Here is a 27,214-nt window from a genome sequence, read left to right on the forward strand (position 1 = left end):
AAAAAACGAAACCATTTAATATCGCCTACTGTAACTCCACAGCTCATTATACTGTATATCTATAATCTCCTCCTGCTTTGTTCATTTCTTCACCATTTGGTGGCTGGTATCAAAGTCTCATGCAGTGAAAGTTAATGAGTTGTGTTTTCCTTTGTTGTGTGGGCTCATATTTGTCATGTTTGTCTGGGCTATATGACAGGAATCCTGCATAAATATTACTTCGGCATGGACTTTTTTTTAACAATCTGAGACATTCATCTGTGGTAATTTAATGAACCTTCCTTTATTAATGCTACAGGTGATTAGCACTTCAGTCACACAGTGTCTTGCTTCAGCTCACAGGACGTTCTGTACGTGCATCTCCTAGACAAGTAGAATCTCAAGTCACATGCAAATGTTTAAATAAGCAGAAGAGCAGTAATGTGCTTCAGCATAAATATCCAGCTGTGGTCACTCCTGTGGTCCTGTTACAGTAGTGGAGAGCACTAAATGGACTGTTTATTTATAACTGTTGAGCTGCGGTGGGCTGATGGAGATATGCTACCCTGCTAACGCTGCAGTGTGCACGCTTGGGTGCGTTTCTCACAATTTCATCACTACACCCAATTAATACTCAAGACAGCATCTGCAGCATCTGCTGGAGTAAGACAGTTGTCATCAGCTCCCTAGAGTTGTGAGAATTAAAAGTTCATTCTGCTGTTTTTTGCTGCTTTTCTGAACTTGTCATCCGCATCTGCAGGCTCGTCGAAAAGCTTCTGTCTTACAATTATGGCTGTTTTTTTGTGTTTTCAGTCGTAAATCAAAACCAATCATTTTCAATAGGTTTGACCCTCACTGTGTTGCCAGTGTTCCCCTGACCACATGCATCCCCACACAATTGTCTCAGATCCATCATGTTTTGTGGTGTAAACCTATTGACTTGTGTTTCTTCTGGGACCAAATCTTGGACCGCCTCCAAGCGGCTCAGTTTCCATCCTCTCCCCATCTTTCCTCTGTCTCCCATAAATCAATGTGATGTAATTGCATAAACTCCCTTTCCCACAGCTTGGGCCTACAGGCAGAGTATTCTCAGAGAGAGAAAGTGTTTCAGTGTGGCCCGTTAACCTTAACCCACTGACTCCCACAACTGTGATTTCCCCGGCTTGTGAAAGTTTTATTTTGGCCTTTAAATATCTCTGTTTGCAGAGTTTCTTCCACTGGCGATATTTGATGTTTCATGCATTGTTTTTCCAAGCAGCAGGGCTGTGGAAGTTAACTTTCTCACAGCTGGTGCTGGCTGTTTACATCTGGCTAATACACTCTAAGCTCAGCAGATTAAATCTCATTTCTCTGAGTGCTTTTTGTGTTGAGCCAAGCATGATTTCTCCTGACGTCTCCCCGCTTGTGGCTCCCTCAGCCTATCGAAGGAATGTTTCTTAAAGCGCTCCTGCATTTTCACAAGATTGTGCCATGGAAAATGTCCAACCCTCTTTTTCCACATTGCAGGCCCTCTTGGCTTCCTCTTGGGACTCACTCACAGGCAGGATATCTCCTCAAAGGATATCTTTCAACTCCTTGTCCCAGGAGTACTGAGCTTAGAGTGAACCCATGTGGAAAGGTGTACCTTAAGGTTTCTGGAGTGGGTAGAAGTCTTACTCACACATTTAATGAAACCATTTTTTTTACCCTGAGTGCAGAAATACATTTTCAGGCTCCCTGGCCATTAGTGCAAGTATATTTGACAGTGTGAGAGACAAAAAGCTTGAGTCATTTTCTCCCTCTGTAATGTTGTGAGTTTGTCACAGCTTGTTACCTGCTATCACCACAGCCTGCCACATACAGGCTGACTTACAGTAGATGAAGGATTCAGAGGGATTTGGGGTTCTCTGGCACATGTGCAGCTTTATGAGCAGGTCCCAGTGTGGAGCCCCTCTGGGCTGAGGAAATGATCCAGATGCAAAGCTTCTGGCTCTCGTAACCCAGTGGGACACCTGCCCTGCTGCTCCTGTACAGCGAATGCACACACTGGAACCTCACTGTGTGCAGCAACTTTGACAGAAAATACAGTTTCATACAGATTTTCTATGCAGCTTGTATCAAGTTTGTCTGGTGGCTTTTTGTTTTGTCAATGAGCAGCTTTGTGTGTTTCAAAAGAGCACAATTATTGGTGTAAGCTCCAGTCAAACAATGTTTCCACTCGAACAGTCTGAGTTACTCCAATTTGCACCTGAATGCAAACTCTCTACAAATCCAATATTTGGCATTACTGCAGTATGAATTCACCAAGTGAATGGCTTTAAAACTGACATAATTGACAACACAACACAAGACTTATTTTTCTCTGTTTAATAGACAGAGAAACCTGCTGAAGGAGCAAAACTGCTGTTTTTTAAAATGTATTTCAACGCAGATTACTGAATACATGCCCTAAAATGGAAATTATTTCATTAGAAACATAGACTCAACATACTTTGGAGGACTTTAATATTGTCTTATTAGGTTTATTTGTCTTGGTCTTGTATTTATACCAAAAACACATTCCTGCCATTGTTGTGTGGCAGGTGCAATGTGAACACACAATGCAGAAATATCTGTAATTTTATCTAAGTTGCAATTAAAACAATCATGTTTTTGTCACTGCAAAGTCCCACAAATGTTTTGCAGCATCAGTCAGTTCTACTGTTGTCTATATTTCTTACAAACATATATTAATCAATGGTTCTGTTTGTAGGTGGTATCGAAAACAAACTAAAGAATGCAAATGTAAAATTTGCGTTGCACTTGTTTCCATTGGGTGGTAATACATTATATCTTCTTTATTAGTCAGTAAATTGTGGCACAAGATATTGATTTTAGTGTGCACAAACCTGCCTGTATAAGATCAAAACATTATTTATTTATTTATACTTTCAACTAGATGTGAGACTGCAATCAGCAGGGATCTCCAGATATGATATATTATTGATTCATGAATGCTGTTGTGTTATAGTGTTACAGTTCTGTAATATTGCCTTTCAGTATTTCTTCAGTCATTTCTACTTACTATTCAAACACTGGACTATGACAGTAGATTGATACTTTTAGTGATAGCACTTTACCCCTCGGGAAATGGTTTAGTGGAGGTGGTAGCCACCCACATCTAAAACCATTTCATCTTTTATTCAATTAAGTTAATCATTACTGGACTGAAAAAAACTGCTACACTCATTAATATATATATATTGCAGTTCTGCTCTTTTCCCCCCAAAGATAAATGTTTTATTTCTAAGGAGTGTATTGATTTTTAGGATGTTAGTGAAGGAGATCCGCTGTAAAACACTGCAGGAGGTGGAGGTTTCAGTGTGTTTCTGGAGTCTTTTGTCCAGATTAAGCAACAGGTTTCTTCATGTCTCCTCCGTCTGCTCCTCAATTGGGTTTTTGAGAGAGACTTTGGCTGTTTTACTGCAACAATTAACATTGCCATGACAAAGTTGTGAAATCCAAAATACCACCAGACGTTGGATATAAACTGGGCAGCAATCCTCCCTTCTTCCTCCATGTTTGTTTATACTTTTGTATAGTAATGTGACCCAAATGTTTGTTCTCATAAACAAGGGAAGTCAGTGTTCAGCACAGGCTTTACAGCGTTGTTTTTACCTTGTGTGAACATGGTTAAAAACAACAATTCTATGCCTCAAGTATGCCAAATCAGTCATGGTTTGTCCACTATTATCTGAATTTGAGAATGGTGTGTGAGTGAAGCAGTTAGCTTTGCTGGGTGTGCTCAGTAAGGTATGCAGAGAAAACCATCAGCAATGGGAACCAGATCCACCGGGCCTCAGATTTTGGGGCTGAACTGATTTTGTAACTACCTGGCAGTGATCCATGTGTCCCATGTTGGTTATATTGTCTTTTTGTTGGAATTTATATTTTAAACTAATCCTCCTTGTGTCAAAGTTTTTGTTTTTCATTTGCATTGCCATGTGATATGAAGGAAAAAAATGGTCACGGAGCAAAACTCAGATTAACAAAAGCAAAACATCCTTTGGTTTGGCATAGTTTGTTTTTTTTCATGGATTTGAGCAAAATAACCGTTTCAGAGACAGATATTTGCCTGTGGAGGAGCCCAAACTCAAATGCCCTCCACTGGTTTTAATTATAAAAATAAGTTGCATCTGGTCTCACTGAGTAAAGAATCTGTTTCCACTTCTTGTGTATCTTCTGCACATTTGGGATGTTTACCGCATTGTTTGTCAGTGCAATAAGCAGCTGTAAGAGTCAGTCAGAAGGATCGAGGTGAGGGCATGTTGAGGACAAGTCTTCACAATTACAGGTAATGTTGGAGGTAGACAGTAAAACAATCCTTCTGATAAGGACCGTGTGGTTATAATCATGATAAAGTAGTCCTTGCTACAGAATTTGATTTTAACAAATATACAGAACCTCCTGCTCTATGGTATTATAGCTAAATTTAAATGGGGCCGAGAAATGGTTACCAGATGTGTTCTTAACACATGTTTAAGTGGCTGGTTTGACTTATAGGACAACAGTGGCCACATATTTCTACATGCAGTGTCTTGTGGAAAATATAACCATATGTTTTAGTACAAAATTTTATGGAAACCTACTGGATTTCAGTCTGTCAGGTGTAGAATAGACAATAAACCTTGACTCATCAATTATTGTGATACAGGTAAATAGTCTGTTTTTTGTTAAGAGGGAGTAGGTTTGGGATCAGTTCTGTGTGTGCTGGCTGACTGATAATTTATTAGTGTTGAGCATGAATAAATGTAATAAAAGAGTGTGTCGTCTGCCTGTTCGCATGTGTGATGAGCTGGAACAATTAGTAAATGAATCAATTAATTGTCCAACAGAGAATAACCAATTATTTTCGATAATTGATTATTGTTAAAGCAAAAATGTTTTGTTTTTTTAAAAGTATTTAATTCCATCTGTAAAAGTGATAGTTTAATATGATTTGTGGCTTTTATGTGATTCTTTTTTTTTTTTTTTTAAATGTCTCTCTTTTTTTTAACTGCTGGTCAGCATTTAGCTGTTTGTGAGCATTTTACACATTTTATACACTTTCTAGACCGAATTATAACAAAACAATCTACTCATTAATCTAATCATCATGAATCATTATGTGAATCATGTGTTACAGCTCCAGTCTAGTCATAACTTGTTTCATTGTCCTGTCTGTCTTCTAATCTGTCTTGACTACAGATCTGGTTTGTTGTTTTGTGCGCACTCGTAATATTGCAGTTGAGGAAAACATCCTGAGGGAAGACTCTATGCAAACTTTGTCTTTGTGCCGGCAGCTTGGATCTTCATCTCAATTCCTCTCTAAGTTTGAGGCTGTGCAAGCTGCATGATTCTCAAGCTTTAACGGGCTTTAGGATTTATCTGGGATGGAAATGGTTATCATGCGGCTGTTCGTCAGCTCGTAGGGCCTGTGGGAGGAGGAGATGGGCGAACAAACTGGCGAGAGTTTAACAGCCCCAGCCCCCTCTGTGTATGTAGTAATGAACTCTTACCTTGGCTTGGAAGGCTGCACTGCTGGTATCCTTGCTGTGTTTTTGTAACCCTCACTAAAAAAGCCTTGCTCTTAATTGTATCCCACGGGGCCCTGAGCTCTCAGTATTCACAGCCTTTCCTGTCCCTCGTACTGATCCTCCCCCTCTTCCAACCTTAGCCCCATCATCCCAATTCGACAGGTCTCTCCTCTTTAATCGCCCGACTTCAAAGCGGCGTTGTGCTGCCCCTCCAGGCCTCCGGCTCCTCCGAGACAAGGGGGCCTAGCCTTTGGGGCCTGGGAAGTAGAGTGTAAGTGTGTATACAAGGCGGCTAGTTAAGTTAGACAGGCACGGGTTAAAGAAAACAACAACAAGTAGTTCCGTCGCTGTTCTTCATCACGGTGTCACCAGAGAGAAGTTGATGTTGTGTAATTATAGAAGCAGGTTAGAGATGTTTCAAAGGATCCCTGTCAGACACTTCTCACCGTTCTTTGATGAGGGCATCTTTGTAGAAAGATACGGGCTGCTACAAAGAGACGAGGCCTGGCTAATGTTTGCTGCTGAGTTCCCAAAGAGGTGGACACAGTGTCAGCTTTCATCAGCCTCAGAATAGCTCCCTCCAAACACGTTTAGCAGAAAACAATTAACACGGAGAAAACAGATGAATAGCAGCTTGGATAATTGCAACTGAGAGAATACACTCTCGCCTGGTGTGTAATTCGAGCGCACCTATAGTAGTGCTGAGAACAAAGAGTGTGTTTAGCTGTGGCCGGAGACAAGAGAGTGAGTGATTAATTGAGCGATGCCCTCTGATCAGAGTGGGGATTGTTTCTCCATCGTGGTGGTTTATCTTTATCTCTGGTGGTTGACTCACACTGTTAGATCAATAAATCCAGATGGGGTGAGGCGATAATTCTGCCTCAGTATTGCCCTCATTAAAACAGCTGTTCAGGAGATATATGGCGGCCGGTAATTGCCCTCTTTCTCATTTCTATAATATTATTCCATGATGAATACGGACTCGGGCTTAGTTGGAGATCACCGGGGAGAGCCGACGTCCACAGCTGTAGATTTTGCCTCTTATTAAGTGTGTTTATAAAGGTTTGATTCATGGTTTAAAAGGCCCCGTAGGTCATCGTGTCAAAATCTGCAGTTGCCTCTACAGCTCGGAGCTTTGCTTTTATCAATGCTCGTGAGAAATTGAGTTCAAGCCCAGCTGCGATGTGTAGATGGAAAAATTGTCACTTCCTCCTTCATTTTCCTGCCCATTTCCTGTCCCCAGAGGAAGTGTCACTGCTGTTCTCTGACCTCTAACATTTCAGTCAAGGTTGGCCACCTGATTTGCAGGATGAGAAGACTTGACACATACACATGAGATCCGGTAGTGCGAGGAAAACGCCAGTAATACCATTTCAATTTGAGTGGTGGCTGTGGCTGCAAAAATTTGAAGCAAACTCAACTTTTGGAGAAACACAGGCAGACGTTACTTCAAGAAAACTTTGGTACAAGAAAGTAAAAAGAAACTTTGAGGTTTAAAACAAAACACAAGCACACGGCTGTAACACACAGATTCTTGTTCTTTGGGGAATTTGATCAAATGTTTCCTGCAACGTAAGCGCAGTCCCTCTGTCTTTTCTTGTCTAGCTGCTGTGAAATGAATGAAGCTGGTCTTAAACACACTCAAATAGAAAACAATAACAGTGAAATATAAAGTCTACTTGTTCTACATTGTGAGGTTAAGGTTAACAGCATGACATCACATAAATGGACTCCCATGCCTCCTCACATACCTGCGGCTACATCTCATGTGAGTGTGGCCTTGTGGAGGGAAAGAGAAAACATAAAAGACAGCCCTTTAGCAGATAGTACTTATATAGTAAAGGTCAACGAATGCTTGAAAAAAACAAGATCAACAGAGATGGCGGTGCACACTTTGGGACAGTCTCTCCTCTTAGAGTTGTACCTGGATGTACATGCAACAAGTAGCTGTGTTGAGAGCTTGAGAGAGAAGTTGAAATCCTGCCTACACTGAGAAGACTTGAGGATTATTAGATAAAAAAAAGTCCAAACTGTGGTCAACCTGAACCGAGCACAACAGCAGCATGAAGTGTTATCTTTACCTCCTGCGCCAGCAACAAAACATTCTGCAGCCAACTGGACAAGTGTAGATAATCATTTTCTAGCCAATTTAATGTCTGTGAATCATCTTAATTGTCATTTAACAGCATCAATCATTTCCATAGACTGGTTTACTGAAACCGTGCTGTGATTGTGATGATGTACCATCAGTCAGAGTATGCTTGGGTCCTTTAAAATTGAGACCCGTGACAGTAAAATGAGGCCAAATGTGAACAGATTAGACTGAGTATAATTTGGAGCTATTCCAACTTCCACAAACCCCAATACCAAGGTCGGAAACTGTTTTACGATCAGATGAGCACTTTATTTGGAGCCTACTGACTCTTTCTATCCTGTTATTCCTTTATGGCCAGTTTCCTCTGGTATCTCCATTGTGAATTAGACTGCGGGGGATAACTACAGTACAAACTGTATGTAGAAGCGCATAATTCATAATGTTCCACTGTTTTACACTCTGTATAGATGGCTGTGATGCAATCATATTGTCAGAGGCTGAAATATCAGCAGACGCTAATCAATTAGTAGGCTGCCTTGATGTTTAAATTGCCCACAGTGCTCTTGAGCTTAAATGTCAATGACTAGTTGGCAGGGGGAGATATATTTAAAAGGAAAGCCATTGAGCGGATGTAGATGAAACCTTTTCTCTAGTGTTGAGTCGTTCCCCGCTTTGTTGAACCCTCATCGGCCTGGCCTTTCCAGTCTCCCTCGAGGGTTCGTCCTATTGTTGTGCTTTCTCCGCCGTCTGCGCTGATCTCTCTTCTCACCCCCATAACCGATTCAATGAGGCTCTGCGATCCTATTGGTGCTCCACTTTCCAGTGAAAAGGGTTCCCATGGAAACGAAAAAATAATGCAGACCCTCACCACTGTTGCTCTCCAACAGCTAATAGCTCTCTAAACAGGGGTTCAGGATAGACACCTCTGCAACAGGCTTCATGGTAAAAATCTGACCACTCAGCGGCTGCAGCCATGAGGATGCACCTCTCTGCTGCTGCTGTAATGGACTGAAACAAAATGGAAAGAGATTACAGTGCTGTATTGCCTGGGGATGTGTTTGCTAAGCCATATGGTGAATATTTTGTAAATGGCTCTTTCAAACAGGCTCCATCCTTTGGCTCCCCGTGCATGTGAAGCCACCGTAGAGATGCTATTGATTCCCTGAGCGTGTGCTTTGTCGAGTCTGAATTCAAGGCTCTGTGATAAGGAGGTGTATCATTCCAGTGCATCTCACCATTTCTCGGATTTGTCCATTTCCTCACTCGGGCTTTGATTGCCTTTTCTAGATGTAATCAGAGCCTCTGTATTGTGCGGGGGGGAGGGTGTGTTGCCTCACTGTCAGTTGGGTCTCTGCGTCCGGGTGAATCTGATGTCTGCTAGCAATATGGTGTGTCTGCGGGAAGATGTGACTGGCTCTATCAGCCAGAATACTCCTGGGATATTCTCCATCCCCAGCCCCCTGTCAGACTGAGAATACCCTGCCTGTATTTCACCATCTAATGTGGCAAGAGCTGCATGCTGTTCATGCCTCCGTAGGCAGCTCTCGCCATATTTGATGCTGCAGTTGTCTGTGCCAGTGCTTTGAAACCGGCTCCAAAGTACTGTCAGTCAAAACCGTGCTGCTGACTATTTTTGCACATCGAGGCTGGAATACCAGCAGTTTAATTGGCTCTCATTGCTATATCGTTATTTTCAGCGGGGAGACACTTGTGGCAAAGTAGTTTAGAAACAGGGAAAAAGTTTAAAGCATTTATGCTCATTAGACACAGTTGGAAGGAGATGTATTTTACAATGACAGTTTAAACCAGCGAGTAAGAAAGCAAGGTATTCTTCCAGTGAATAATGCATTAGTTCATATGCTCGTCAAGGCCACGTCACACACGGTATGAGGAGACCGTAGTGAGTTGGGTTTTCTAATAAAGGATAATTAAGCAAGTGTGAAAAAACGCACATTCAAATACCTCGAAGCAGATATTAAAATTTTACCTGCCCAGAACACAGGCCTGCACTTCTACTCTTAAAGGCAGTATGCTTTCTTTCATTTTATCCTTGTTAATTTTGCCTTCCAGCTGAAAAGCGAAGCATTCACACATAAAACACTGATGCAGTCTTAAATTAGCCTGCTGCTGGGAGCGAGCGCTTCATACATAATAAATGCAAACTCTGTCATTTTAAGTGTCCTAGAATTTTATTTTCTGTGGGGGATTTTTTTCAAGCTCACAGTCTTATTCTGCTTAAATGAACTGCACATAGCAAGACAAATGTGCCACTTTTCTGTCTCCTGGCCGGTGCCTCACTGTTTATTCATCTCATTAGCTCAGTCCTGACCTCTGCTTCTCTTCCATTGTGCTTCTGTCCAACAGCCCATGAAAACAGGAGAGGAGAGAGAACCGAGAGGAGTCATCAGCTTCACCTGAACAAAGAAGAGGCAGACGCAGATACACATGGTATGGTAGTATTTTTGTCTATAAATAAAGCACACATGCTCTTGAAGAAAAGCCACAACTCCCATCTTCAGTTTTCCCTCAGCAGCAGTGTTGTAGGGGTGTTGCCATGAATGATTCCCACCCAAATCCAGCAGCGATTCCACTCCGGCAGACACATGTTAAATCAGCAAGAGAAGCAGCAGCGAAAGCTTGTTGATGGTCTCTTTTCAGTAAGATGCTGACAGCACAGGCGCAAAGCCATTGTTGCCGTCAACAGGAGGCGCGGCGCTGGCGAGAGTCGGTGCGTGAAGCAGGTCCTGTGAAGAGGCAGACAAGTGCTTTTGTCCTTTACCCACCACAGCAGGCCAACACTGGTCTTTGTTAGCCTCTGATTTGCATTGGCATTTGTAATATTAGTATTCCAGGCACGGCTGAGCAGCAGACGTGTATAGATTTAGAGGTTAAAGGGGAGTTTAGACCCAGACACATCAGCTGTAATCAGTCATAGCACATAAGCATAAAAGCAGCCAAGCAGACAAATAAATGTGTGTTACATCTGCAAGCGACATGTAAGATTATAACCAGATACTTTTTAATATTATATGAACTGACTTAAAGCATCATTCTGGTTTGTTACAATTTCGATCTTGTTTCTTAGTTTTGGACAGAATTTTTTATGGCTAAAAATAAGATTCACCTCACCTAATGAATTATTGATGATAACATGTCAACAAAACAGGGAGAAAGAAACGCAAGCAGTCAGGTGACTGTACCTTTTTCAAACAAAGGTTAACAAACTCATGAGAAAGAAAGACAAAACTTCAAAATGATTAGCCAAATTGCCAGAAAAAATCATCTAATACAGTTTTTACACCAGCTTATTGATACAGCTACTTACCATAGTACAGTTTTTCTGTGCAGTTACAGTTTTTACCAACACTTCGGATGCTCCCCTTTAATTTTACCTCCTATATAAATGTGTTTAGTACATCTGGCTAAACTGTAAACCAGCGCTGGTCTTTGTTGCCCTGTACGAAGTGCAGATCCTACATCATAGTGTAGGACCTGTTGGGTAAAAGAAAAGTTGTACAATTCATACTTGCCTAAGAATGGTCCTGTTTACATAGAAATTTTATAATTACATTCATAACTTACTTGTCAGACATGTAGAAGATATGTTGTACTTACCTGAATATAGGTTCATAACTTATGGTAAATTACAAATGTTTTGTTAGCTGCTATGCCAATGAAGCATTACTGGTTCAAGACGTTTTTAAAAATTAAACAGTGTTAATTGTAAAAAGCATAGATCAGTAAGACTGAAAGTTCCCTCTTGACCTTTAAAAGTGTTGTTGATAAAACAGTCTCAATGCACGTAGTTAGCCTGGAAACCAGACAAATCTACAAATTGTGTTTTATTTGCTCTGGGGGATTCGTCTATTCCCCTCTCCTTCAGACAGATTTCCAGCCGGCCTGGTCAGGGCAGGCCAGTCACAACCATTTCTCTAATATGGACGTGTTTCAGATGATGACTGAAAACTAACAGAGCTTGTCATGATGTCATTTTTGGCTCACCCCAAGGACACTACAGTGAGCTTAAACCTAGCCTAGTAAAGAGGCATTGAGGCATTTTTTTGAAGACAACCAAGATGGCTATTTTCAAATTCTGATGGCAAAAATGGCAACACTTGTTCACAAACATATCGATAATATCTCTGCATGCTCTAGCCTGTTTACATTTGTTGCTGAGCACTACGCCATATGTTTAGTTTCAATTGGTTGTCGCCCAATCCAATGGTGTCCAGAGGCATTTTGATCTACGGCAGTTGATATAAAAAAAAAAGCCAGACTTACTCACATTTGCGATTTGGTATGGCAGTGTCAGGCTACTATCTAGCAAGATCACACGGTCTTTCTCAGTTTTTGCAATTTTTGGACCATGTTGTTTTAGAAATTGACATTGAAATTCATTCTTAACCTTAAAAACAGCATGCCAAAACAATATTCTCAGGAGGAAGTGGAAATTTTCACATCCATATTTGCAACCATCTGCTGAGTGAGATTGTGTGATACAATCAAAAGCTCCAAAACAACAACTAAATGGAGCATGTGGTGAGGTTGTTTTGTCAAAAAGAAGATCCAATAGACTTAAATTATACTTTTAAGGTTTGTGGTAAATGCTTTAAGCAAGAATGATCTCAACCATTGCTCCATAATAGCACAGTCAGAGAGTTACATTAATAACTACATAGGTGTCTCTGTTGCAGTAAATTACAAGGAAAGATCAAAGAATCATGAATTTTCTGCTTCGCTCTTCATGCACAGGCATTAACACGCTTTTGGTTTATTTCTATGAAGTTGTTATTTGCAATGGGGCCTCCGATATATGTGGATATCTCTTTCATCTGAGGCACAAACATTCACACGTTTTATCCTCGAGGCTTTTGTTTTAATCTTTGCATTCCTCTTGAAACTGCAGCCTGTAACACAAATTAGGTTACACTGTTCCTTTTGCTGTTTTCCTTGTTCTTTCGTTGAACTTTAGCTGAGTGTGTGAAGGCTGAGATGTGTGTGCATCTGCAACACAGAACCATCAGTAAAATGATGAAACTGCTTCTGGGCTTTCTACAGAGAAGAACTAGTTGTGTTCAAACTGACATATGGCCTTGCAACAGGGTGTGAGTGATCGCTAATTAGACAAATGGCTGGCCAAGCTGTCCCCCTGTCGTAAAGTGCTCGGCTCTGCTCCCCTTTGTTTTCTAACAGGAACTAGTGCTAAGTGGAGATGCCAAACACTGTTCTGCAGACAAAGGCCACTCTCACCACATATCCGGGTTGCCGTGGAGACCAGTGTCCTTATTGGAGAGCTGGAGAGATTCCAACATGTGTTACAAACATCCCCAGCGGATTTCACAAAATTATGTATTTATTTTGGGCTGTGATAAAACCACAACTCTGATTAGAAGTTTCATCATACTGCACATATTTTCTATTTATTGTCAGGATTTAGTGACGTACGAGCACTTGTGTGTGTGTGTGTGTGTGTGTGTGTGTGTGTGTGTGTGTGTGTGTGTGTGTGTGGTGTGTGTGTGTGTATATTTTGTGCTTCTGCGCATGTTTACCCTCCTAACTTTCCTTTTGTGTTTGGTCCTCTGAGGCTGAAAGAGTTGACTTTCCTTAACTCCCCCATTGTTTACTTCTGCTGAGGGCCATCTGTGATGTAAATTGTCTTTATATGGAGATTTGGCAAAGACAACATCCTCAACTTGTTCGCAATACTATATTAAACAAGGTCCTGAGAGACCATCACCGACATTTTAATTGTCTCTTGCCTGAGGGTCAAACACTGGTCAAAGTAGAGTTGGTGAGATTATTGATTGGTTTGCAAACTTTTTTTTGTCAAAATGATATTGATTCTACTCCTCATGACCCTGACATAGAAAGAGGATTGTGTGAACATGCAGAATATAAGGCAAAAATACAAGCAGGGAAATAATTCCCCCTGTTACAGTCACAGTAGTTAGTGAGCATTTACTTTTGTATTGAGTTATAACTAAATTTTGTGGGAAGCCCCAATGGCAATGTGTCATTCTCCCCGTGGGAAAAACCCACGCTGAGCCCTACCAGGCGGTTAGGTGGAGAAGTGTTTATGTGTTCATTGTGTTGCTGCTACCACATGCCCTCACTGCCAGACAACCAGCGGACTAAGAGCTGGAACTCCAGGGGATCAATGCATCATTGACCATGTGCCTGGGCCTGGTATTGATCCAGCCCTGCGCGGTCGGTTTGTATCTTCACTCAGCCAGATAGAGGTGCCGACACAATTAAGTGAGAATCTCTGCTTTGAGAGTGCGAGGATCACACACACACACACACACACACACACACACACACACACACACACACACACACTAGTGTTCAATTGAAGCCAAAATCTGCTCTTCTCAATCACATGTCCTGTGCTCGAGTTAACCAAGGAGCCATCAATACCCTCCCCCCATTCCAATCTTTCTTATCTAAGGAGCCGGAGAATCGATTTCACTGTAGGAGTATGAGCAACTGTTATAACAGCTGGATGCGTGCCCAGCTGCGATGTCAAGAATGTGGCCCGCAGTGCTGTTGACAACACATGTTCAGTGAGTTTCTGACTGTGCATTTGTTCATTTTGGGAGTCTTCTCTAGTTAATCAGCCTTTTGTTCAGGAGTGTGTCAGCTGCCTGGTCAGAGGACTTCTGCCCTCGGGGCTCACACAATCTCTTTTCCAAACTGAATGGGTCAGGAGAGCGCCACTCACAGGCTCAGATAAGAAGTGCTTTAGATTCACGGCACGTATTCCAACAATGGACTGAAATGATAAATGGCTTTGCAAGGCAGAGCAAATTCATCAGAGACTGTCTACTTTTTGTAGTGAACTAGCAGTGCCCGTAATGTGCAGAAGCTGATAATGTTCACCATTCCTGTATATGTGCTGCGAAAACTCATTAAGCTAAGCTTGCCTGAGGGTAGAGCATTTGTATGTCTCCACCTAAGCATCTACCCAACACAAGGACCTTTGCTACAAGCCTAGCAGTTTCTCCAACTTCCTAACCCGGCTGAGCTTCTATGCTGCTCTGTGTGAGCTACACCCACACACACTGTGTGCTGGGTTGCCTTTGAGCTACTTTCGTACACTTTCTCTCAGTGGTTGTTCGCTGTTGTCTGCAAGCTGCATGCCCTCTAAAGCATACAGTGCTGTAGCTGCTTAGCATTCAGTACACTTCAAAGCCCCTCAGTGTGACAGCACAGCCCAGGGCTCATTCTCTCCTAATTGGAGGTTCATTAAGGGACATGGTGCGCCTCAGGGGAGCCCTGCTCTCTGCCAGAGGAGCCTGTCTTTATTCGGATTTTGGGGTGTTTACTTGCTGTGGCTGATTTAGGAAGTCATAGAGAAATATGAAAATGGGTTTTTAATTGAGATAAAGGCTGATGTGGCATGTGTGTGGTCCCATGTCATTGTCAGAGGGTATTAATGCACTCCGGAGAGAGCTTTAGAGTGGCATACAGTGGATGGAATAAGCACACCTGCTCCAGCTGCATCAGGGAGCCGGAGGACAAAATGTGCCGTCCCAAGGGTTCAACTACAGGTGATCATTTAGAGGGTCAATGACATTTAAAGGGGTCAAGTTGCAACCCTTATAGTCTCAGCAGGGGTTTGGTATTAATGATTATTTATTATGCAGGCTCATGCTCAAGATGAAGTGAACTGGCTGGTTATCAGGGAGGTGGAGGGTGACGACGGTTTGGCGAGGAGCAGACGCAGTGTCCTTGTCGTGCTGATCCATTTGTGCAGGGCGGTGGCCAGTGGAGCGGGGGAATATGGACTCACTTCATTAATCGTGCCGAAAGTGTCAACTTCAAGGAGAACCACCCAAGGGTGTACTATTTATATATGGAGCACGCTAAATGAGGGTCTATGTCTTCCTTATCTTTAAGCCACAGTGAGTTGACATGACCATCATGGTCGATAGTGTAGACGCCGGCCAAACCACCCTCTGGTTGAGTTAAGCATGAAAACAGGCCTGTAGAAATGTGTCAGAATTCCTCATCTTCATACGGAGAAGAATGTAGGTCAGATGGGTTTGCCCTCATTACAGAGCTATGGCTTCTGTCAGTGCTGTGAATTTGATTTAGGATCACTTCTCATTAATCCACCATCAAACTCAACCGTGCCATGCTCCTCAGTCCAAGCTGGCTGTTGGATCGGTCTCTGCCAAGAGTAAACAATGGGATCTTGGTGCCTTTTGGCATTTCATGATGTCAGTAACAAGAGATGCTGCAGACGTAGACGGAGTTGGCATTTACTGGATACCTCAGGGCAAAAACTGCCACTTAGATTGTCAGATTGAGGACATACAGTGTTTCCAGCTAACAAACACATTGTCTGCAAATATAGCAGTGCAGTATTTCTCACTGCTCTGTGTCATGTTTGTTTGTAATGGCTGGTTTTTTTTTTGCTGGTCTATACAAACACAATGCTACACCACTACTTATCTTGACACATTGCTGGCTTGGCAAAGCAGCACACCTGAGGAAGATCTGCTTATAATCTAGCCGTAATTTCTTGATGTTGTTGCAAGGCTGCAGCTCCTGGGGTGTGAACCACGTTTCTCTTGTCTACACATAACATACTCTGCAGAATATTCAGAGAGACTTAGCGGTCTGATCACTATGGCTGGAGCTGTGATCGATGAGGACCTACAATCTCATGGGAGTCATGGGAAAGACCAGTGTGTTTACTCTGCACTTTCTCCAGGGTCTCTGTGGCAGTTTGATTTATACTTAGCTGGTTTGCACCATAGGCTTGTTATTTGGAACCTGGCTCGGGCTGCAGAGTCCACTTCATTCTTAAGCATCCAATGCATTTTAATGCAGGAAAGAAAATTGGCTCCACATCTGACAGTGGGCTTGACCCTGAGATGGGAGCGAAGAGCAAAAGGGTGAAGCTGGAAGAGAAATCAGACATTTTGTTTGGAGAATGAGATGTGAGCTGAGCCCTGAGAGTTTTTCCATCCGACCCCTTCCTCCCCCTCCTCGTTCCGCCTCTTCATCCCCTGCTCCAATAAATACAGTTTGCACTCTTCATAGGGGCCCAGGACTCACAGTGAGAGCTGAAGGGATGAGAAAGGGCCTTTTCTAATGCTTTTTTCTGTGACACTATAATGTATGCAAATCTCAATTAAGACCTCCTGTGCCCTCATTAGGGCTTTCAGTGGAGCTTAGGAAAGGGGGGGTTAATTAAAACCCTTCTCGGGTGATGAGGCTGTTGGTTGCTCTCAGAGTAGCACGAGGAGGCTGATCAATACCTAAGCATATCATTATGATTTAGAGGAGGTGTTAAACCATAGCTCTAAATCAATTTCTCTGGGTCTGGGGAGGAAAGGAGAAGAGGAAAAAATAATAAGCCCTCAGGCTGGTGAGGGGAGGAAATGTTCTCATTCTCAGTTAGCTCGCTCCCACAGCAGACAAAGACCGCCTTCACATTTTTACTATTGTTCAATTTTATTGTCACAGCGACTTGTACAAGCCTACAATAAGACAAAAGGAAAACTTTCTCTGGAGCTCATAGCACATTGAAATATGAAGCAGGAGTAAAAAACTGCAAGCAAGCCACAATAAAAGAATATCAGACGAGATAAACATATGGGTCATGACTTTCTTTTTCGCACAATTTCCGTACTTCTGAGTGAAATAATAATTTGCAAGCAATTGAGCAGTTTTTGCTAAAGACAGTATTTTGGGGGAGATTATGGTCTTTTTCACGCAAGAATGTGAATTTCTGAGTCATGGAGGTGAAAGGGTCAAGGCTGTATTATATTTGAACGGCAGCAGAGCCCCCTTCAAAGACGGACAGGAATCAAAGCTGGAGTCGATCATAACTCAAGCTTCTTCGCGGCTCAGAGAAGCAGAGAGATCACCCAGAGGAGACGTCTGACAGCACATCAGGCATCGAAAAGACGACTGAAGATTATGAGATTACATCTGACGGACGTGCTGCAAAGTGCAGACAAAAGAATTGAAAAGAAAGGCATTTTAACTTTATTGTTTTCAATTAGAGGTGACAGAGTCTTGCTGCCTAGTTGTGTAAACCTATTTACAATTCCTCAGAGAAGTTGCTTTTTAATCCGCTTGTTTCTCAGCCTCAATCCTGGCTATCACTATGGGAGAGCAAATTAATAATCACAACTACAAAGCAAACAGTGCCGGTTCATTTCTGCCAAATAATTAATTTTCTTCTTTCACTGAAACTGCAATTATAACTGCCCGAAAGATTTTTTTTCTACTTCGGTTTTTGCAGACTGTGTAGAGATTATTCCTTAGACAATTCCTGTCCTCCCTGAGGGGGAAATCTTGTTCATTTCTAGCTTGGTAGGTTAAACAAATGTTTGAATGAAGGCATTGTGGTGCATCAGATATATATAGATATACAGGGTCATGATACTGACGCACTCATGTTGTCTTCTAATGCAGGAGAGGTGTTGTTCATTAAACAGGAGTGCCTCCAGGACGGGCCCTCATCAGGGAAAGTGTGTTTATGTCAGATGGAGGGGTGGCCGATGGGAGCACAGGGCTTCTGCCTCTCATTACATTAAGTAGAAGAAGCTCCAAGGTAAAGGCCTTACGTTGTTGGTTAATGCGTATGGAGCCCCAGTCAGGACTCATATCCTTAAAATGCTCTGAGATAGACAGCTGAACCCGTGGACGGATTACTGAACTGGCCTCTTGGGCTCAGTCCCAGGGGTTTACCTTCAAAATGTCATCCGAAGAGATACATACTGACCATGAAGAGATGCAAAATGACCACAAAGAAACATAAAACAACTATAAAGAGATGCCAAAGAGTACAAACAGAAAAGAAAAGATTACAAAGAGACACAAAATGACAAAAAAGGGCAAAAGACCACCACAAAGTGACCACAAAGACACACAAAAGAAGCAAAACACCTAAATGATTTCGAAAGAGACACAAAATAACTACAAAGAGGGACAAAACAACCACAAAGTGACCACAAAGATACACAGAAAGACTACAAAGATGCACAAACCAACTTTCAAAGAAACGCAAGATATTTTCAAAGATGTGCAAATTGACCACATAGAAACATAAAACAACTAAAAAGAGAAGCAAAACAATTACAAAGAGACACAAAATAACTACAAAAAAGGGACAAAACATCCACAACATGACCACAAAGATGCTCAAATGACTACAAAGATGCACAAACCAACTTCAAAGAGACACAAATGGCTACAAAGAATTGCAAATTGCTAGAAAAAAGAGGCAAAAGCATCACAACGTCTATGTTCTGCTCCTATGTAAGAAAGATGGCAGGGCCTTTTACATGTCCCCATCTGTCCAGAGACAGGAAGTGCTGATGGGGAATCTGCCATCTGACTGTGAAAGTGCTTTTTAAAATTACATAAGTTGTCATGGCGTTTGGTGAAATGAGTTGTGTCAGGTCGGGTTGACATTGCGTGGCCCAAACTTGTAGTTACTTAGGGATTGCTGAGAGACTATAGCTGGTACCGTGCGCCTGAGGGGATAATACAAGGATTTTCTGCTGAAATTGGACCAAATGAACTGACAGGCCGGTGTGTGTGCATTGTGCGTTTGAGTGGCAGAACTCATTAAAAATGTGAGCAGGTTTTTTTTGCAGAGTATTATTTTCTTGGCAGTTTCATCTGAATGCCTATCCGGAGTGCAGGGGAACGGGAATTCTGCGAGCATTTGGCAGGATTCATTAAGTGGCACGTTTTAATGTTTATGTTGTTTTTCTTTCAGGGGCAGGGAGAGGCTTCAGCACGGGGGACAACCATGGAGGGGGACTGTCTCAGCTGCATCAAGTACCTCATGTTTGTCTTCAATTTCCTCATCTTTGTAAGTAGTTTTCATCTCTTTCTCAAAGACACTTAATCTGCCTATCTCTGAAGTTACTGTCAATCTAATGATTTGAAATGGGCTTCTGGTTGCCCCCTGCCCCACTGACTAATGGAGCCGCATTTGCATTTCATTAGACGGAGGCAATCTTGATTCTATCAAATTCTCTTTTGATTAGATTTTAGTGTGCTGACACACATCTGAGGCACACTGTGCCATGAAGACTTTGTGACTGGCACCTGAGTTTATCAGTCTTGATCAGACAATCAAGGGTAATCCTGTTAGTCTGAGCCTGTAAAGGGGGGAGGGTCTGAGTAAGAAGGTTTGTCTCTTTTCTTGCTTTATTAAGCGCAGCCGAACCGTTTAGAGACTCTACGCAGACGAGGTTGTTCAAGGCCGTGGTAATAATGCAAGCAGCAGAGCACAGAATGAACTTAACTGTTAGGAACACTCAATAACAACCACTGCTTTTTCACTGACATCCCTTATTTCTCTCCAAGGCCATTTTTCAAACCTAATGTACTTTCAAAATGGCTACCTCCTCTCCTCATACCCTAACCTCTGCCTCCAACATGAAGTGGCGTTCATTTGCTTCCTGTGACAGGAAGAAGGGGATTGTAGTAGAAGTGTGTGAGGCTCAGATCTCTTCCACCCCCTACCTCAGTACCTTCTTTCCTTAATCACATGAGTCACCTCTCGGCTGCTGGAGATAGGGTTTTAGTGAAAGGAAGGATGAAGGCTGCAGTGCTGTGCATTTCTTTGGCAGGTTGGGGGGTTAGTTGAAGCGGGTTGATATCTTCCACCAACCCCCCACCGAGCCTTTACAGCTCTGTAGATATCCAGCCTTTTATCGGCCCTCAACTCTCACCCCAACCTTTTAGAGATTTGCATTACCAGCATGTTTTCCTGGCAAAAAGGCACAAATTTATTTTCCATTACATGACATCTTGTTGAATGTTTCTTGTGCCACTTGGGATGCCGAGCCCTCCTCTGAGTTCTTATTAATTTTTAAAATTCAGCCAATTTCTGTTTTGTCTAACTGCAGCCTCTTTCCTTTTTTCTCCATCAGCTGGGGGGCTCTTTCCTCCTGGGAGTGGGAGTGTGGGTACTGGTGGACCCCACAGGGTTCAGGGAAATAGTGGCAGCCAACCCCCTACTATTCACTGGTGTCTACATCATCCTGGGCATGGGAGGCATGCTCTTTCTTCTGGGCTTCCTCGGCTGCTGTGGAGCCATCCGCGAAAACAAGTGTCTGCTACTCTTTGTGAGTCGACCGACAAATTTAAAATGTTGTTCTGTTACTGATCTTGTTTGTGTGCATATGTGTTGATTATTCTGTCTGTCAGCTTTTGGACTGTCATGCTTGAAACAGAAATCCAAAAGAGCAAAATGCCCTTCTATTTGCCTTGGTGCCTCAAGCCTCATGCATAGTTAATGCTGAGTGAAGCGGGCTCAGCCAGAATGTGATTTTCACTGACTGACATGCACTTTTTCTGCCACTCACCACCTTGTTCTACTCTCTCTCTCACTCTTTTTGCCTTTTTTTCTTTTGTGTTATCACAGTTCTTCATGCTCATCCTCCTCATCTTCTTAGCAGAGCTGGCTGCTGCCATCCTGGCCTTCATATTCCGGGAACATGTAAGTTAGTTTTCCTCTCAGGGATGTATTATTTATTGGCTGATACATAACATTAACGTTAACATAACTGATGATTTCACATGTTTGTATTATAAAAAAGAAGTTCAGGATCTGTAGTTTTTTACAAACCTGAGGGTTAGAAAGACTAAGATGTACTGAGTTAAGATGGATGATTTAATATCCATATATTCTAACCAAATGCAGTTCTGACTCTTCAAATGTTCATTTGTTTTTTATTTTTCCCTCCTCTCTTTTCCAACATAAAAACTTCACAAACATAATTTAGCTTTAGAGCATCTTGTCAAAGAATCCACATTAAATGCTTTGACATAATCTGCAAAATCAGACATGTAAATGTTTTAAATACTTAATAGCACTGACAAGCCACCACCACCTATTGTATCAGAGTATGTCGATGCTACACTTGTTAAGTCAATAAAAACAATTTGGCTTTGTATTATCTGCCAATAATTCCTATGATTGCATTATCGGAATAACACATTAAGAAGAACATTTCCCGTTATCGACTGATAATTTATCGGTAGTGGTATATATTGTGCATCACTAGGCATTTATTGGCAATTAATAATTCATTTCTTATTTCTTTGACTTAACAAGAGCAGCATCATCACTCTCAATACATAAGTTGTCTCTGCAGTCTGCTGATGTATACATATTGACAACAACATTGACATGTCTTATTTGACAGATTATGTCAAAAGCATTTAATGTTAAGTCTTTGGCAAAATGCTCGAAAGCAAAAGTATGTTTGTGAAGTTTTTGACATACTTTACTGGACAAAAATAAACACATTTGTAGAGTCACAACTATTGTATTTGTTTTGTTAACAATAGTGATGTCAGTTAGATTAGGTCAGAACTATGGATAATAAATCATCTATTTTTGCACACTACATCTAAGCCTTTCACACTCTCAAGATATGAAGTCCTTACAAATATGTGAAGTTATTGGTCATCTTTTTGGTATCGGCCATGAGAAGCAAGTAATTAGTGGTTATTGTTAAAATAAAATCCATGTTGTGCATCCTTGATCCCCCTCCTAGACAGAGTTCACTATTTCTAAAGTGAGAGAAACAGATGTCATGCCTGGGACACTAACCTGTGCTCTTGCCGACTATTTTCTTTCCAGCTGACCAGAGAGTACTTCACCAAGGAGCTGAAGAGACATTATCAGGGCTACAACAACACTGACGTCTTCACCTCCACATGGAATGCCATCATGACTACAGTAAGGCCACAGCACACATGTCAAAGAGCTCACACACTGTAGCTTTTACCCACTCATTGCTTCCACCAGCAGTCTGTGGAGACAGGAAGGGTTTCAGCCTGGCGTCAGGAGGCTATATTTTATAGATAAAATCCTCGACATTTAGGTCAATATTCATGCTGGATTGGTGCACGCATACAGTGGACCACAGGCCAGTGCACAAATAGGCACTCGGAAATAAGGGCTTCTTCTCTTATTCTCTCCTCTCCTCCAGTTTGACTGCTGTGGGGTGAACAGCCCAGAGGATTTTAAGGACAGCCTGTTCAGGCAGATCAACAAAAATCATATGGTGCCAGAAGCCTGCTGCAAGCGTGCCAGTCAGACCGGGGAGTTGGCCTCTATCACCCAGGAGCAGTGCTTATCAGGCAATATGATGTTCCGCATTAACAAGGTAACTTCTGACATCCACCAAGACACATCTCTCTCCCTCCCTCGCTCTCTCTCTCTTTCTCCCTCCTTCCAAACCACCTCCAGGCTTAATTAGAGCTGGAGACAGTTGAGGGGTGACATCCAGGGACTTGCTGACTCCTCCATGGCTGATTAGTGCTTTTGGGTGTCATGGGAGGCCATCCTACTATGTGTTATAGTGTGGAGACACCAGTGTATGAAAGCATCTGAGGAGGTGTTGCGTACATGTGTATGCAATGGTAAATTGGAATTTTGTGGAGCATATATGTGTGCAAAAATAGAGCATAAGAAGTGCATGAATATGTGAAAATTAAGTGCATTTCACAGTTACACACATGAACACCCACACCCCGGCTTCCATGTGTGTAAAGAAAGCCTTGGAGTGAAATGTAATTACAGTGAAAGCTGATAGGAAGAGGTTTTTACCACACTCTCCACCTGTTGTTTTCCAAACCACTAGAACAATGTGAGATGTCCACAATGTGTGTCTCTCTCTGTTCATTCACACAAAGAACCCTCATTAAAAGGCAGTGAAGCTAGAGGCCCTGCTTCCCACTCATTCAAGCAGGCTTTTGTTCGGAGCCTCACTCGATTAAAGCTGTGATGTTACTTTAATTGTCTTGGTAATTCTGCAAGTTTATAGCCTATTGATTCATCTGCTGAGCGCCATCTCCTTGTGTGTCCACAGGGCTGTTACTCTGCAGTAGTTGACTACTTTGAACTGTACATCTACGTGGCTGGAGCGCTGGCCATTGTGGTGCTGACCATTGAGGTATGAAGGTGTTTCATTTTACTGAAATCATCACATAACCAGCATTTTCTTTGTTCTCTCCAGTGATGTAAATGTTCATTTCAGAAATGGGGAATTCTGCACTGACCTGGGTATACAGTATTTTCCTGAATGGGTGTAGTGTAGTGTTATCTATAAGCTTTTTGTATGACAACATCTCCATCTAGTGGTGGGACTTGGTGCTGCAGGGACTTTATAATTGGTTACAGGCATGTTTCTGTACTAAGTTCACTTTTTCTTTACACTTTTTCCCCCAATATGCAGTTAATCTCACATCCACAATGCAATAGTGAAACCAAAACACTTCACAGTGAACTCCTGCACCCAAACACTAATAACACGTGGCTCTCAAAAGGAAAACTAAGCCACTCATAATAATACAATTACCTAAAAAGTGCTGTTACAACCAGTAGCATTACAGTATTCTATTTAATTTGATGTAGCTTTTAATATAATTGAGTAAATATTTTTGGGGAAGCACCAATACTCAACCCAACAATATCGATATCGAAGTATTTGGTAAAAAAATATCGTAATATTTGCTTTTCTCCATATCACCCAGGCCTAACATAATGTACAGTATATTCACTATACCTACTGTACAAAGCTACAGATTTAGATATAATATTGGATGGCCCAAATAGTGGTTTATTTTTTCATATCTTCTCAGTGGATGTGTCGCAGTCTAATTTACAGTAGTTAATCGATACAGAGAGTTTTTATGGTTGAATTTAAATGAAAAAGAAAAACATGAACGTGAAATTTGAGAAATACATTTTGTTTTAAAGCAATGAAAACATTTCCAGTTTTAGCAGTTTTACAGTGGTGTGTAAATGGGAACTCCGTATAGAGAAATGCATGTAACCAATGGTATAATAAATACACACAAATATAATGCTGTTGTAGTTCACCGTGTTTGTGATAATTTTGTAAAAACAACCCTCATGTCTTTTTTCAGCGTGCTAATAGTGTCTTTCTCCCTCCTGTCCTCAGCTCTTTGCCATGGTCTTTGCGATGTGTCTCTTCAGGGGAATCCAGTAGAGCTGCTCCATCTGTGAACTTCTTTTTTTTACATTAAAAAAAAAGGGAATTCAGGAGAAACAAACAAAACGGACACTTGTAAATTTGTTGATCTCTTTTTCTATTGGCTAATTGGTAGAAAAACAAACTCTCGTACTTCACAGCTGGACTTATGAGGTACTGGGTGGCAAAAAACAACAACAACACATGCACACACACTCATAAACCATAGATAAAGTGGGAGATCAGAGACGAAACTGATGTAAAAAAAGATTTGTGTGTAAAGTGGAAACAGTAATTCTTTGGACCAGGTCTAGCACAGACTGGCTGTAAAGTGGACCAGGCATGAGGACCAGGTGAAGCCTGAGCAGAAGGCACTGCACTGACTTTTGGATGAAGAATATTTATATTAAGTAAAGTTGGCTTAACTGTAAAAAAAAATGTGTTTTATGTACACTTTGGCTGTTTCCCTTTTTCTGCTCATACTGTATACTGTAACACACTCCTTTCCTCAATAGCGCCTTTTTTTTTACAGCCACTCTTTAATGCTGTATTATATAAGCTCCGTGTGTGTGTGTGTGTGTGTGTGTGTGTGTGTGTGTGTGTGTGTGTACATACTGGACGCTCTTTTTGAATGTGTATGGAGTCGTTTGTGAGCATGTGAGCTCGTGGCTCTTCATGACCCCTCCCAAGCTTGAAAGCCAACCTCTGATTCTTTTTCTATTTGTACGGTGATGTTCATTGCAGTAGTGGTTTTAATGTGGTTTTAGGTGGTGAAATGTATGTGTATGCATTTGTATTAGATCCTTGAAAAGTCAATGACATAAATGGCATTTGAAATGACCGTCCTTGTGTTTGGTTTTGTCTTATTCCTAAGCTTGTTGCACAATTTCAGATCATATTTCGAAATATAATTAAATTAATTTGTAGAGTTCTGCAGTTAAATCTCATAATGCATCATAGTACGATGGAAATATACAGTGCATAAACGTTTTTGTAAGAATGTTTTTCCAGCCTGATCAACTAAGAACAACTTCATATTTTAATCTTTATTTGTAGTTATCGTTTGATAAAAGGGACAAAACAAAACATGTTTTCCAGATGTTTTTTCAGGTCACAAGATACAATCAATTTTGTAGTTAAACTGTGAAACCAAGATATGTGTCAGAAAGACATTTTTTCTGCTGCTGCCTTGTGGCATGAGTGATAGATCTCTTTTAATAACAAATCATTAGTCTCACACTCTGCGGCACGTTTTTGACATTTGAAGAATTGAAACACAAAAGATGGATGTTTCATGTATCGATGAGCCAAAGCATGGCGGAATGTGGTTCCACATATGGCTCTTAGTGTTCTCGTGATAATGGACTCAATTTCACCTTGAATGCATTAGTCGATTGATTTTTTTTCCCCTGCAAGAAAAATCTATAAGAAGTGTGAACAACATACAGTAAGGATGGAAAAGGTAAGGTACATCCTGTATAGATGTTCCAGAGCATAATATGATGCAGTAACACTTTGTAGAGTAGACAGTGTGACCCAGTTTGTCTGAACCAAGGTCTGGTTTCCACAAAAACACACTGTTTTGGCTTAGATCCATCAAATAAGTAGGACTTCAGACACACATATCAGATTGTTGGTTGAACAAACCTGTATTCCTGAATATCTTAAGCAGGTTACAAAAATTACATTCTGGCAATGGTGACTTAACTAATCTTTATATTTTAATGATAATTTATGGATAATAACTTAAACAAAAATAATCTGCATCTCATGTTGTACAGTACACATTTGTGCTATAACTGTTTTTGTAAGAGTAATTAGATTTGACTGACTTTTATGCAGAAAATATATATTTTTTTCTTCACCATTTGCTTTTCAGATGTTTAAAGCAAGATAAAATGATATATTAAGTTCAAATCTATATGGCTGTATCCATTTATTTAGTATAAAGTGTAATATTTTCAGTGTTCAATTTTACAGTAATGCGAAAGTAGGATTTCAAATTAGATTAATTTCTTTCTAATCCAATATTATGTAACTAATCAACAACTGCATTTGTGTTTAGTAACTGACTACATTTAAAAGTGATCTGACCCAATTTAAGCCAATTAAATTGCACTAAGGTGTAATTTAAGACTCTCTTGACTAAAAGCAACATATCTGGCAGAGCCCCAGCTCTGACTTTGTCCCTTACAGCAGATCAATTGTGCCTGCTGAAATCATTTCACAGCAACAGTGTTTTTGCCAGCAGGTGTGACTGATTGCGGCAATGCTCTCAGCTCAGAAACATCCAGAGGACACCATGGCAGATTAACTTTAAATTAAATGTTTATTTCTGTGCAGCTGAAAACGCAAAACTAATCCGGGCTGTACTCCACAGAGCAGTGGAGCTAAATGTACAACCAGCACATCGTCACCCTGTTAAAATAATCGCCTAACTCATTTTTTCAAGTTTTGCAGGAAACACAAAAAACTTCACCAAAAGTGTAACATATGACATTTATTGATCATTTCACTCAAAAAGGATGTAACAAAGGATGGCTATTGTATTGGCATAGTAATAACACTGTGTGTAAATTATGTAACTTAATAGAAATAAATGACTGAGGCAATTTTTT

General features: G+C 41.3%; 1 protein-coding gene across 1 annotated transcript in view; it reads left to right on the forward strand.

The window, feature by feature from the left end:
- tspan18b (tetraspanin 18b) overlaps positions 1 to 24,643 on the forward strand; it is a 34,888-nt gene extending 10,245 nt beyond the window's left edge. Inside the window, exons 2-9 of the mRNA XM_059336177.1 lie at positions 9,973 to 10,056; positions 19,355 to 19,450; positions 20,520 to 20,714; positions 21,014 to 21,088; positions 22,238 to 22,336; positions 22,590 to 22,766; positions 23,472 to 23,555; positions 24,567 to 24,643. Of these exons, the coding sequence (XP_059192160.1) occupies positions 10,054 to 10,056; positions 19,355 to 19,450; positions 20,520 to 20,714; positions 21,014 to 21,088; positions 22,238 to 22,336; positions 22,590 to 22,766; positions 23,472 to 23,555; positions 24,567 to 24,614 (777 nt within the window). The 5' untranslated portion in view covers positions 9,973 to 10,053 and the 3' untranslated portion in view covers positions 24,615 to 24,643. The remainder of the gene's footprint in view (positions 1 to 9,972; positions 10,057 to 19,354; positions 19,451 to 20,519; positions 20,715 to 21,013; positions 21,089 to 22,237; positions 22,337 to 22,589; positions 22,767 to 23,471; positions 23,556 to 24,566) is intronic.
- The last annotated feature ends 2,571 nt before the right edge of the window (positions 24,644 to 27,214 follow it).

Source organism: Centropristis striata, chromosome 6, assembly GCF_030273125.1.
Source record: "Centropristis striata isolate RG_2023a ecotype Rhode Island chromosome 6, C.striata_1.0, whole genome shotgun sequence".
Lineage (NCBI taxonomy): Eukaryota > Metazoa > Chordata > Actinopteri > Perciformes > Serranidae > Centropristis > Centropristis striata.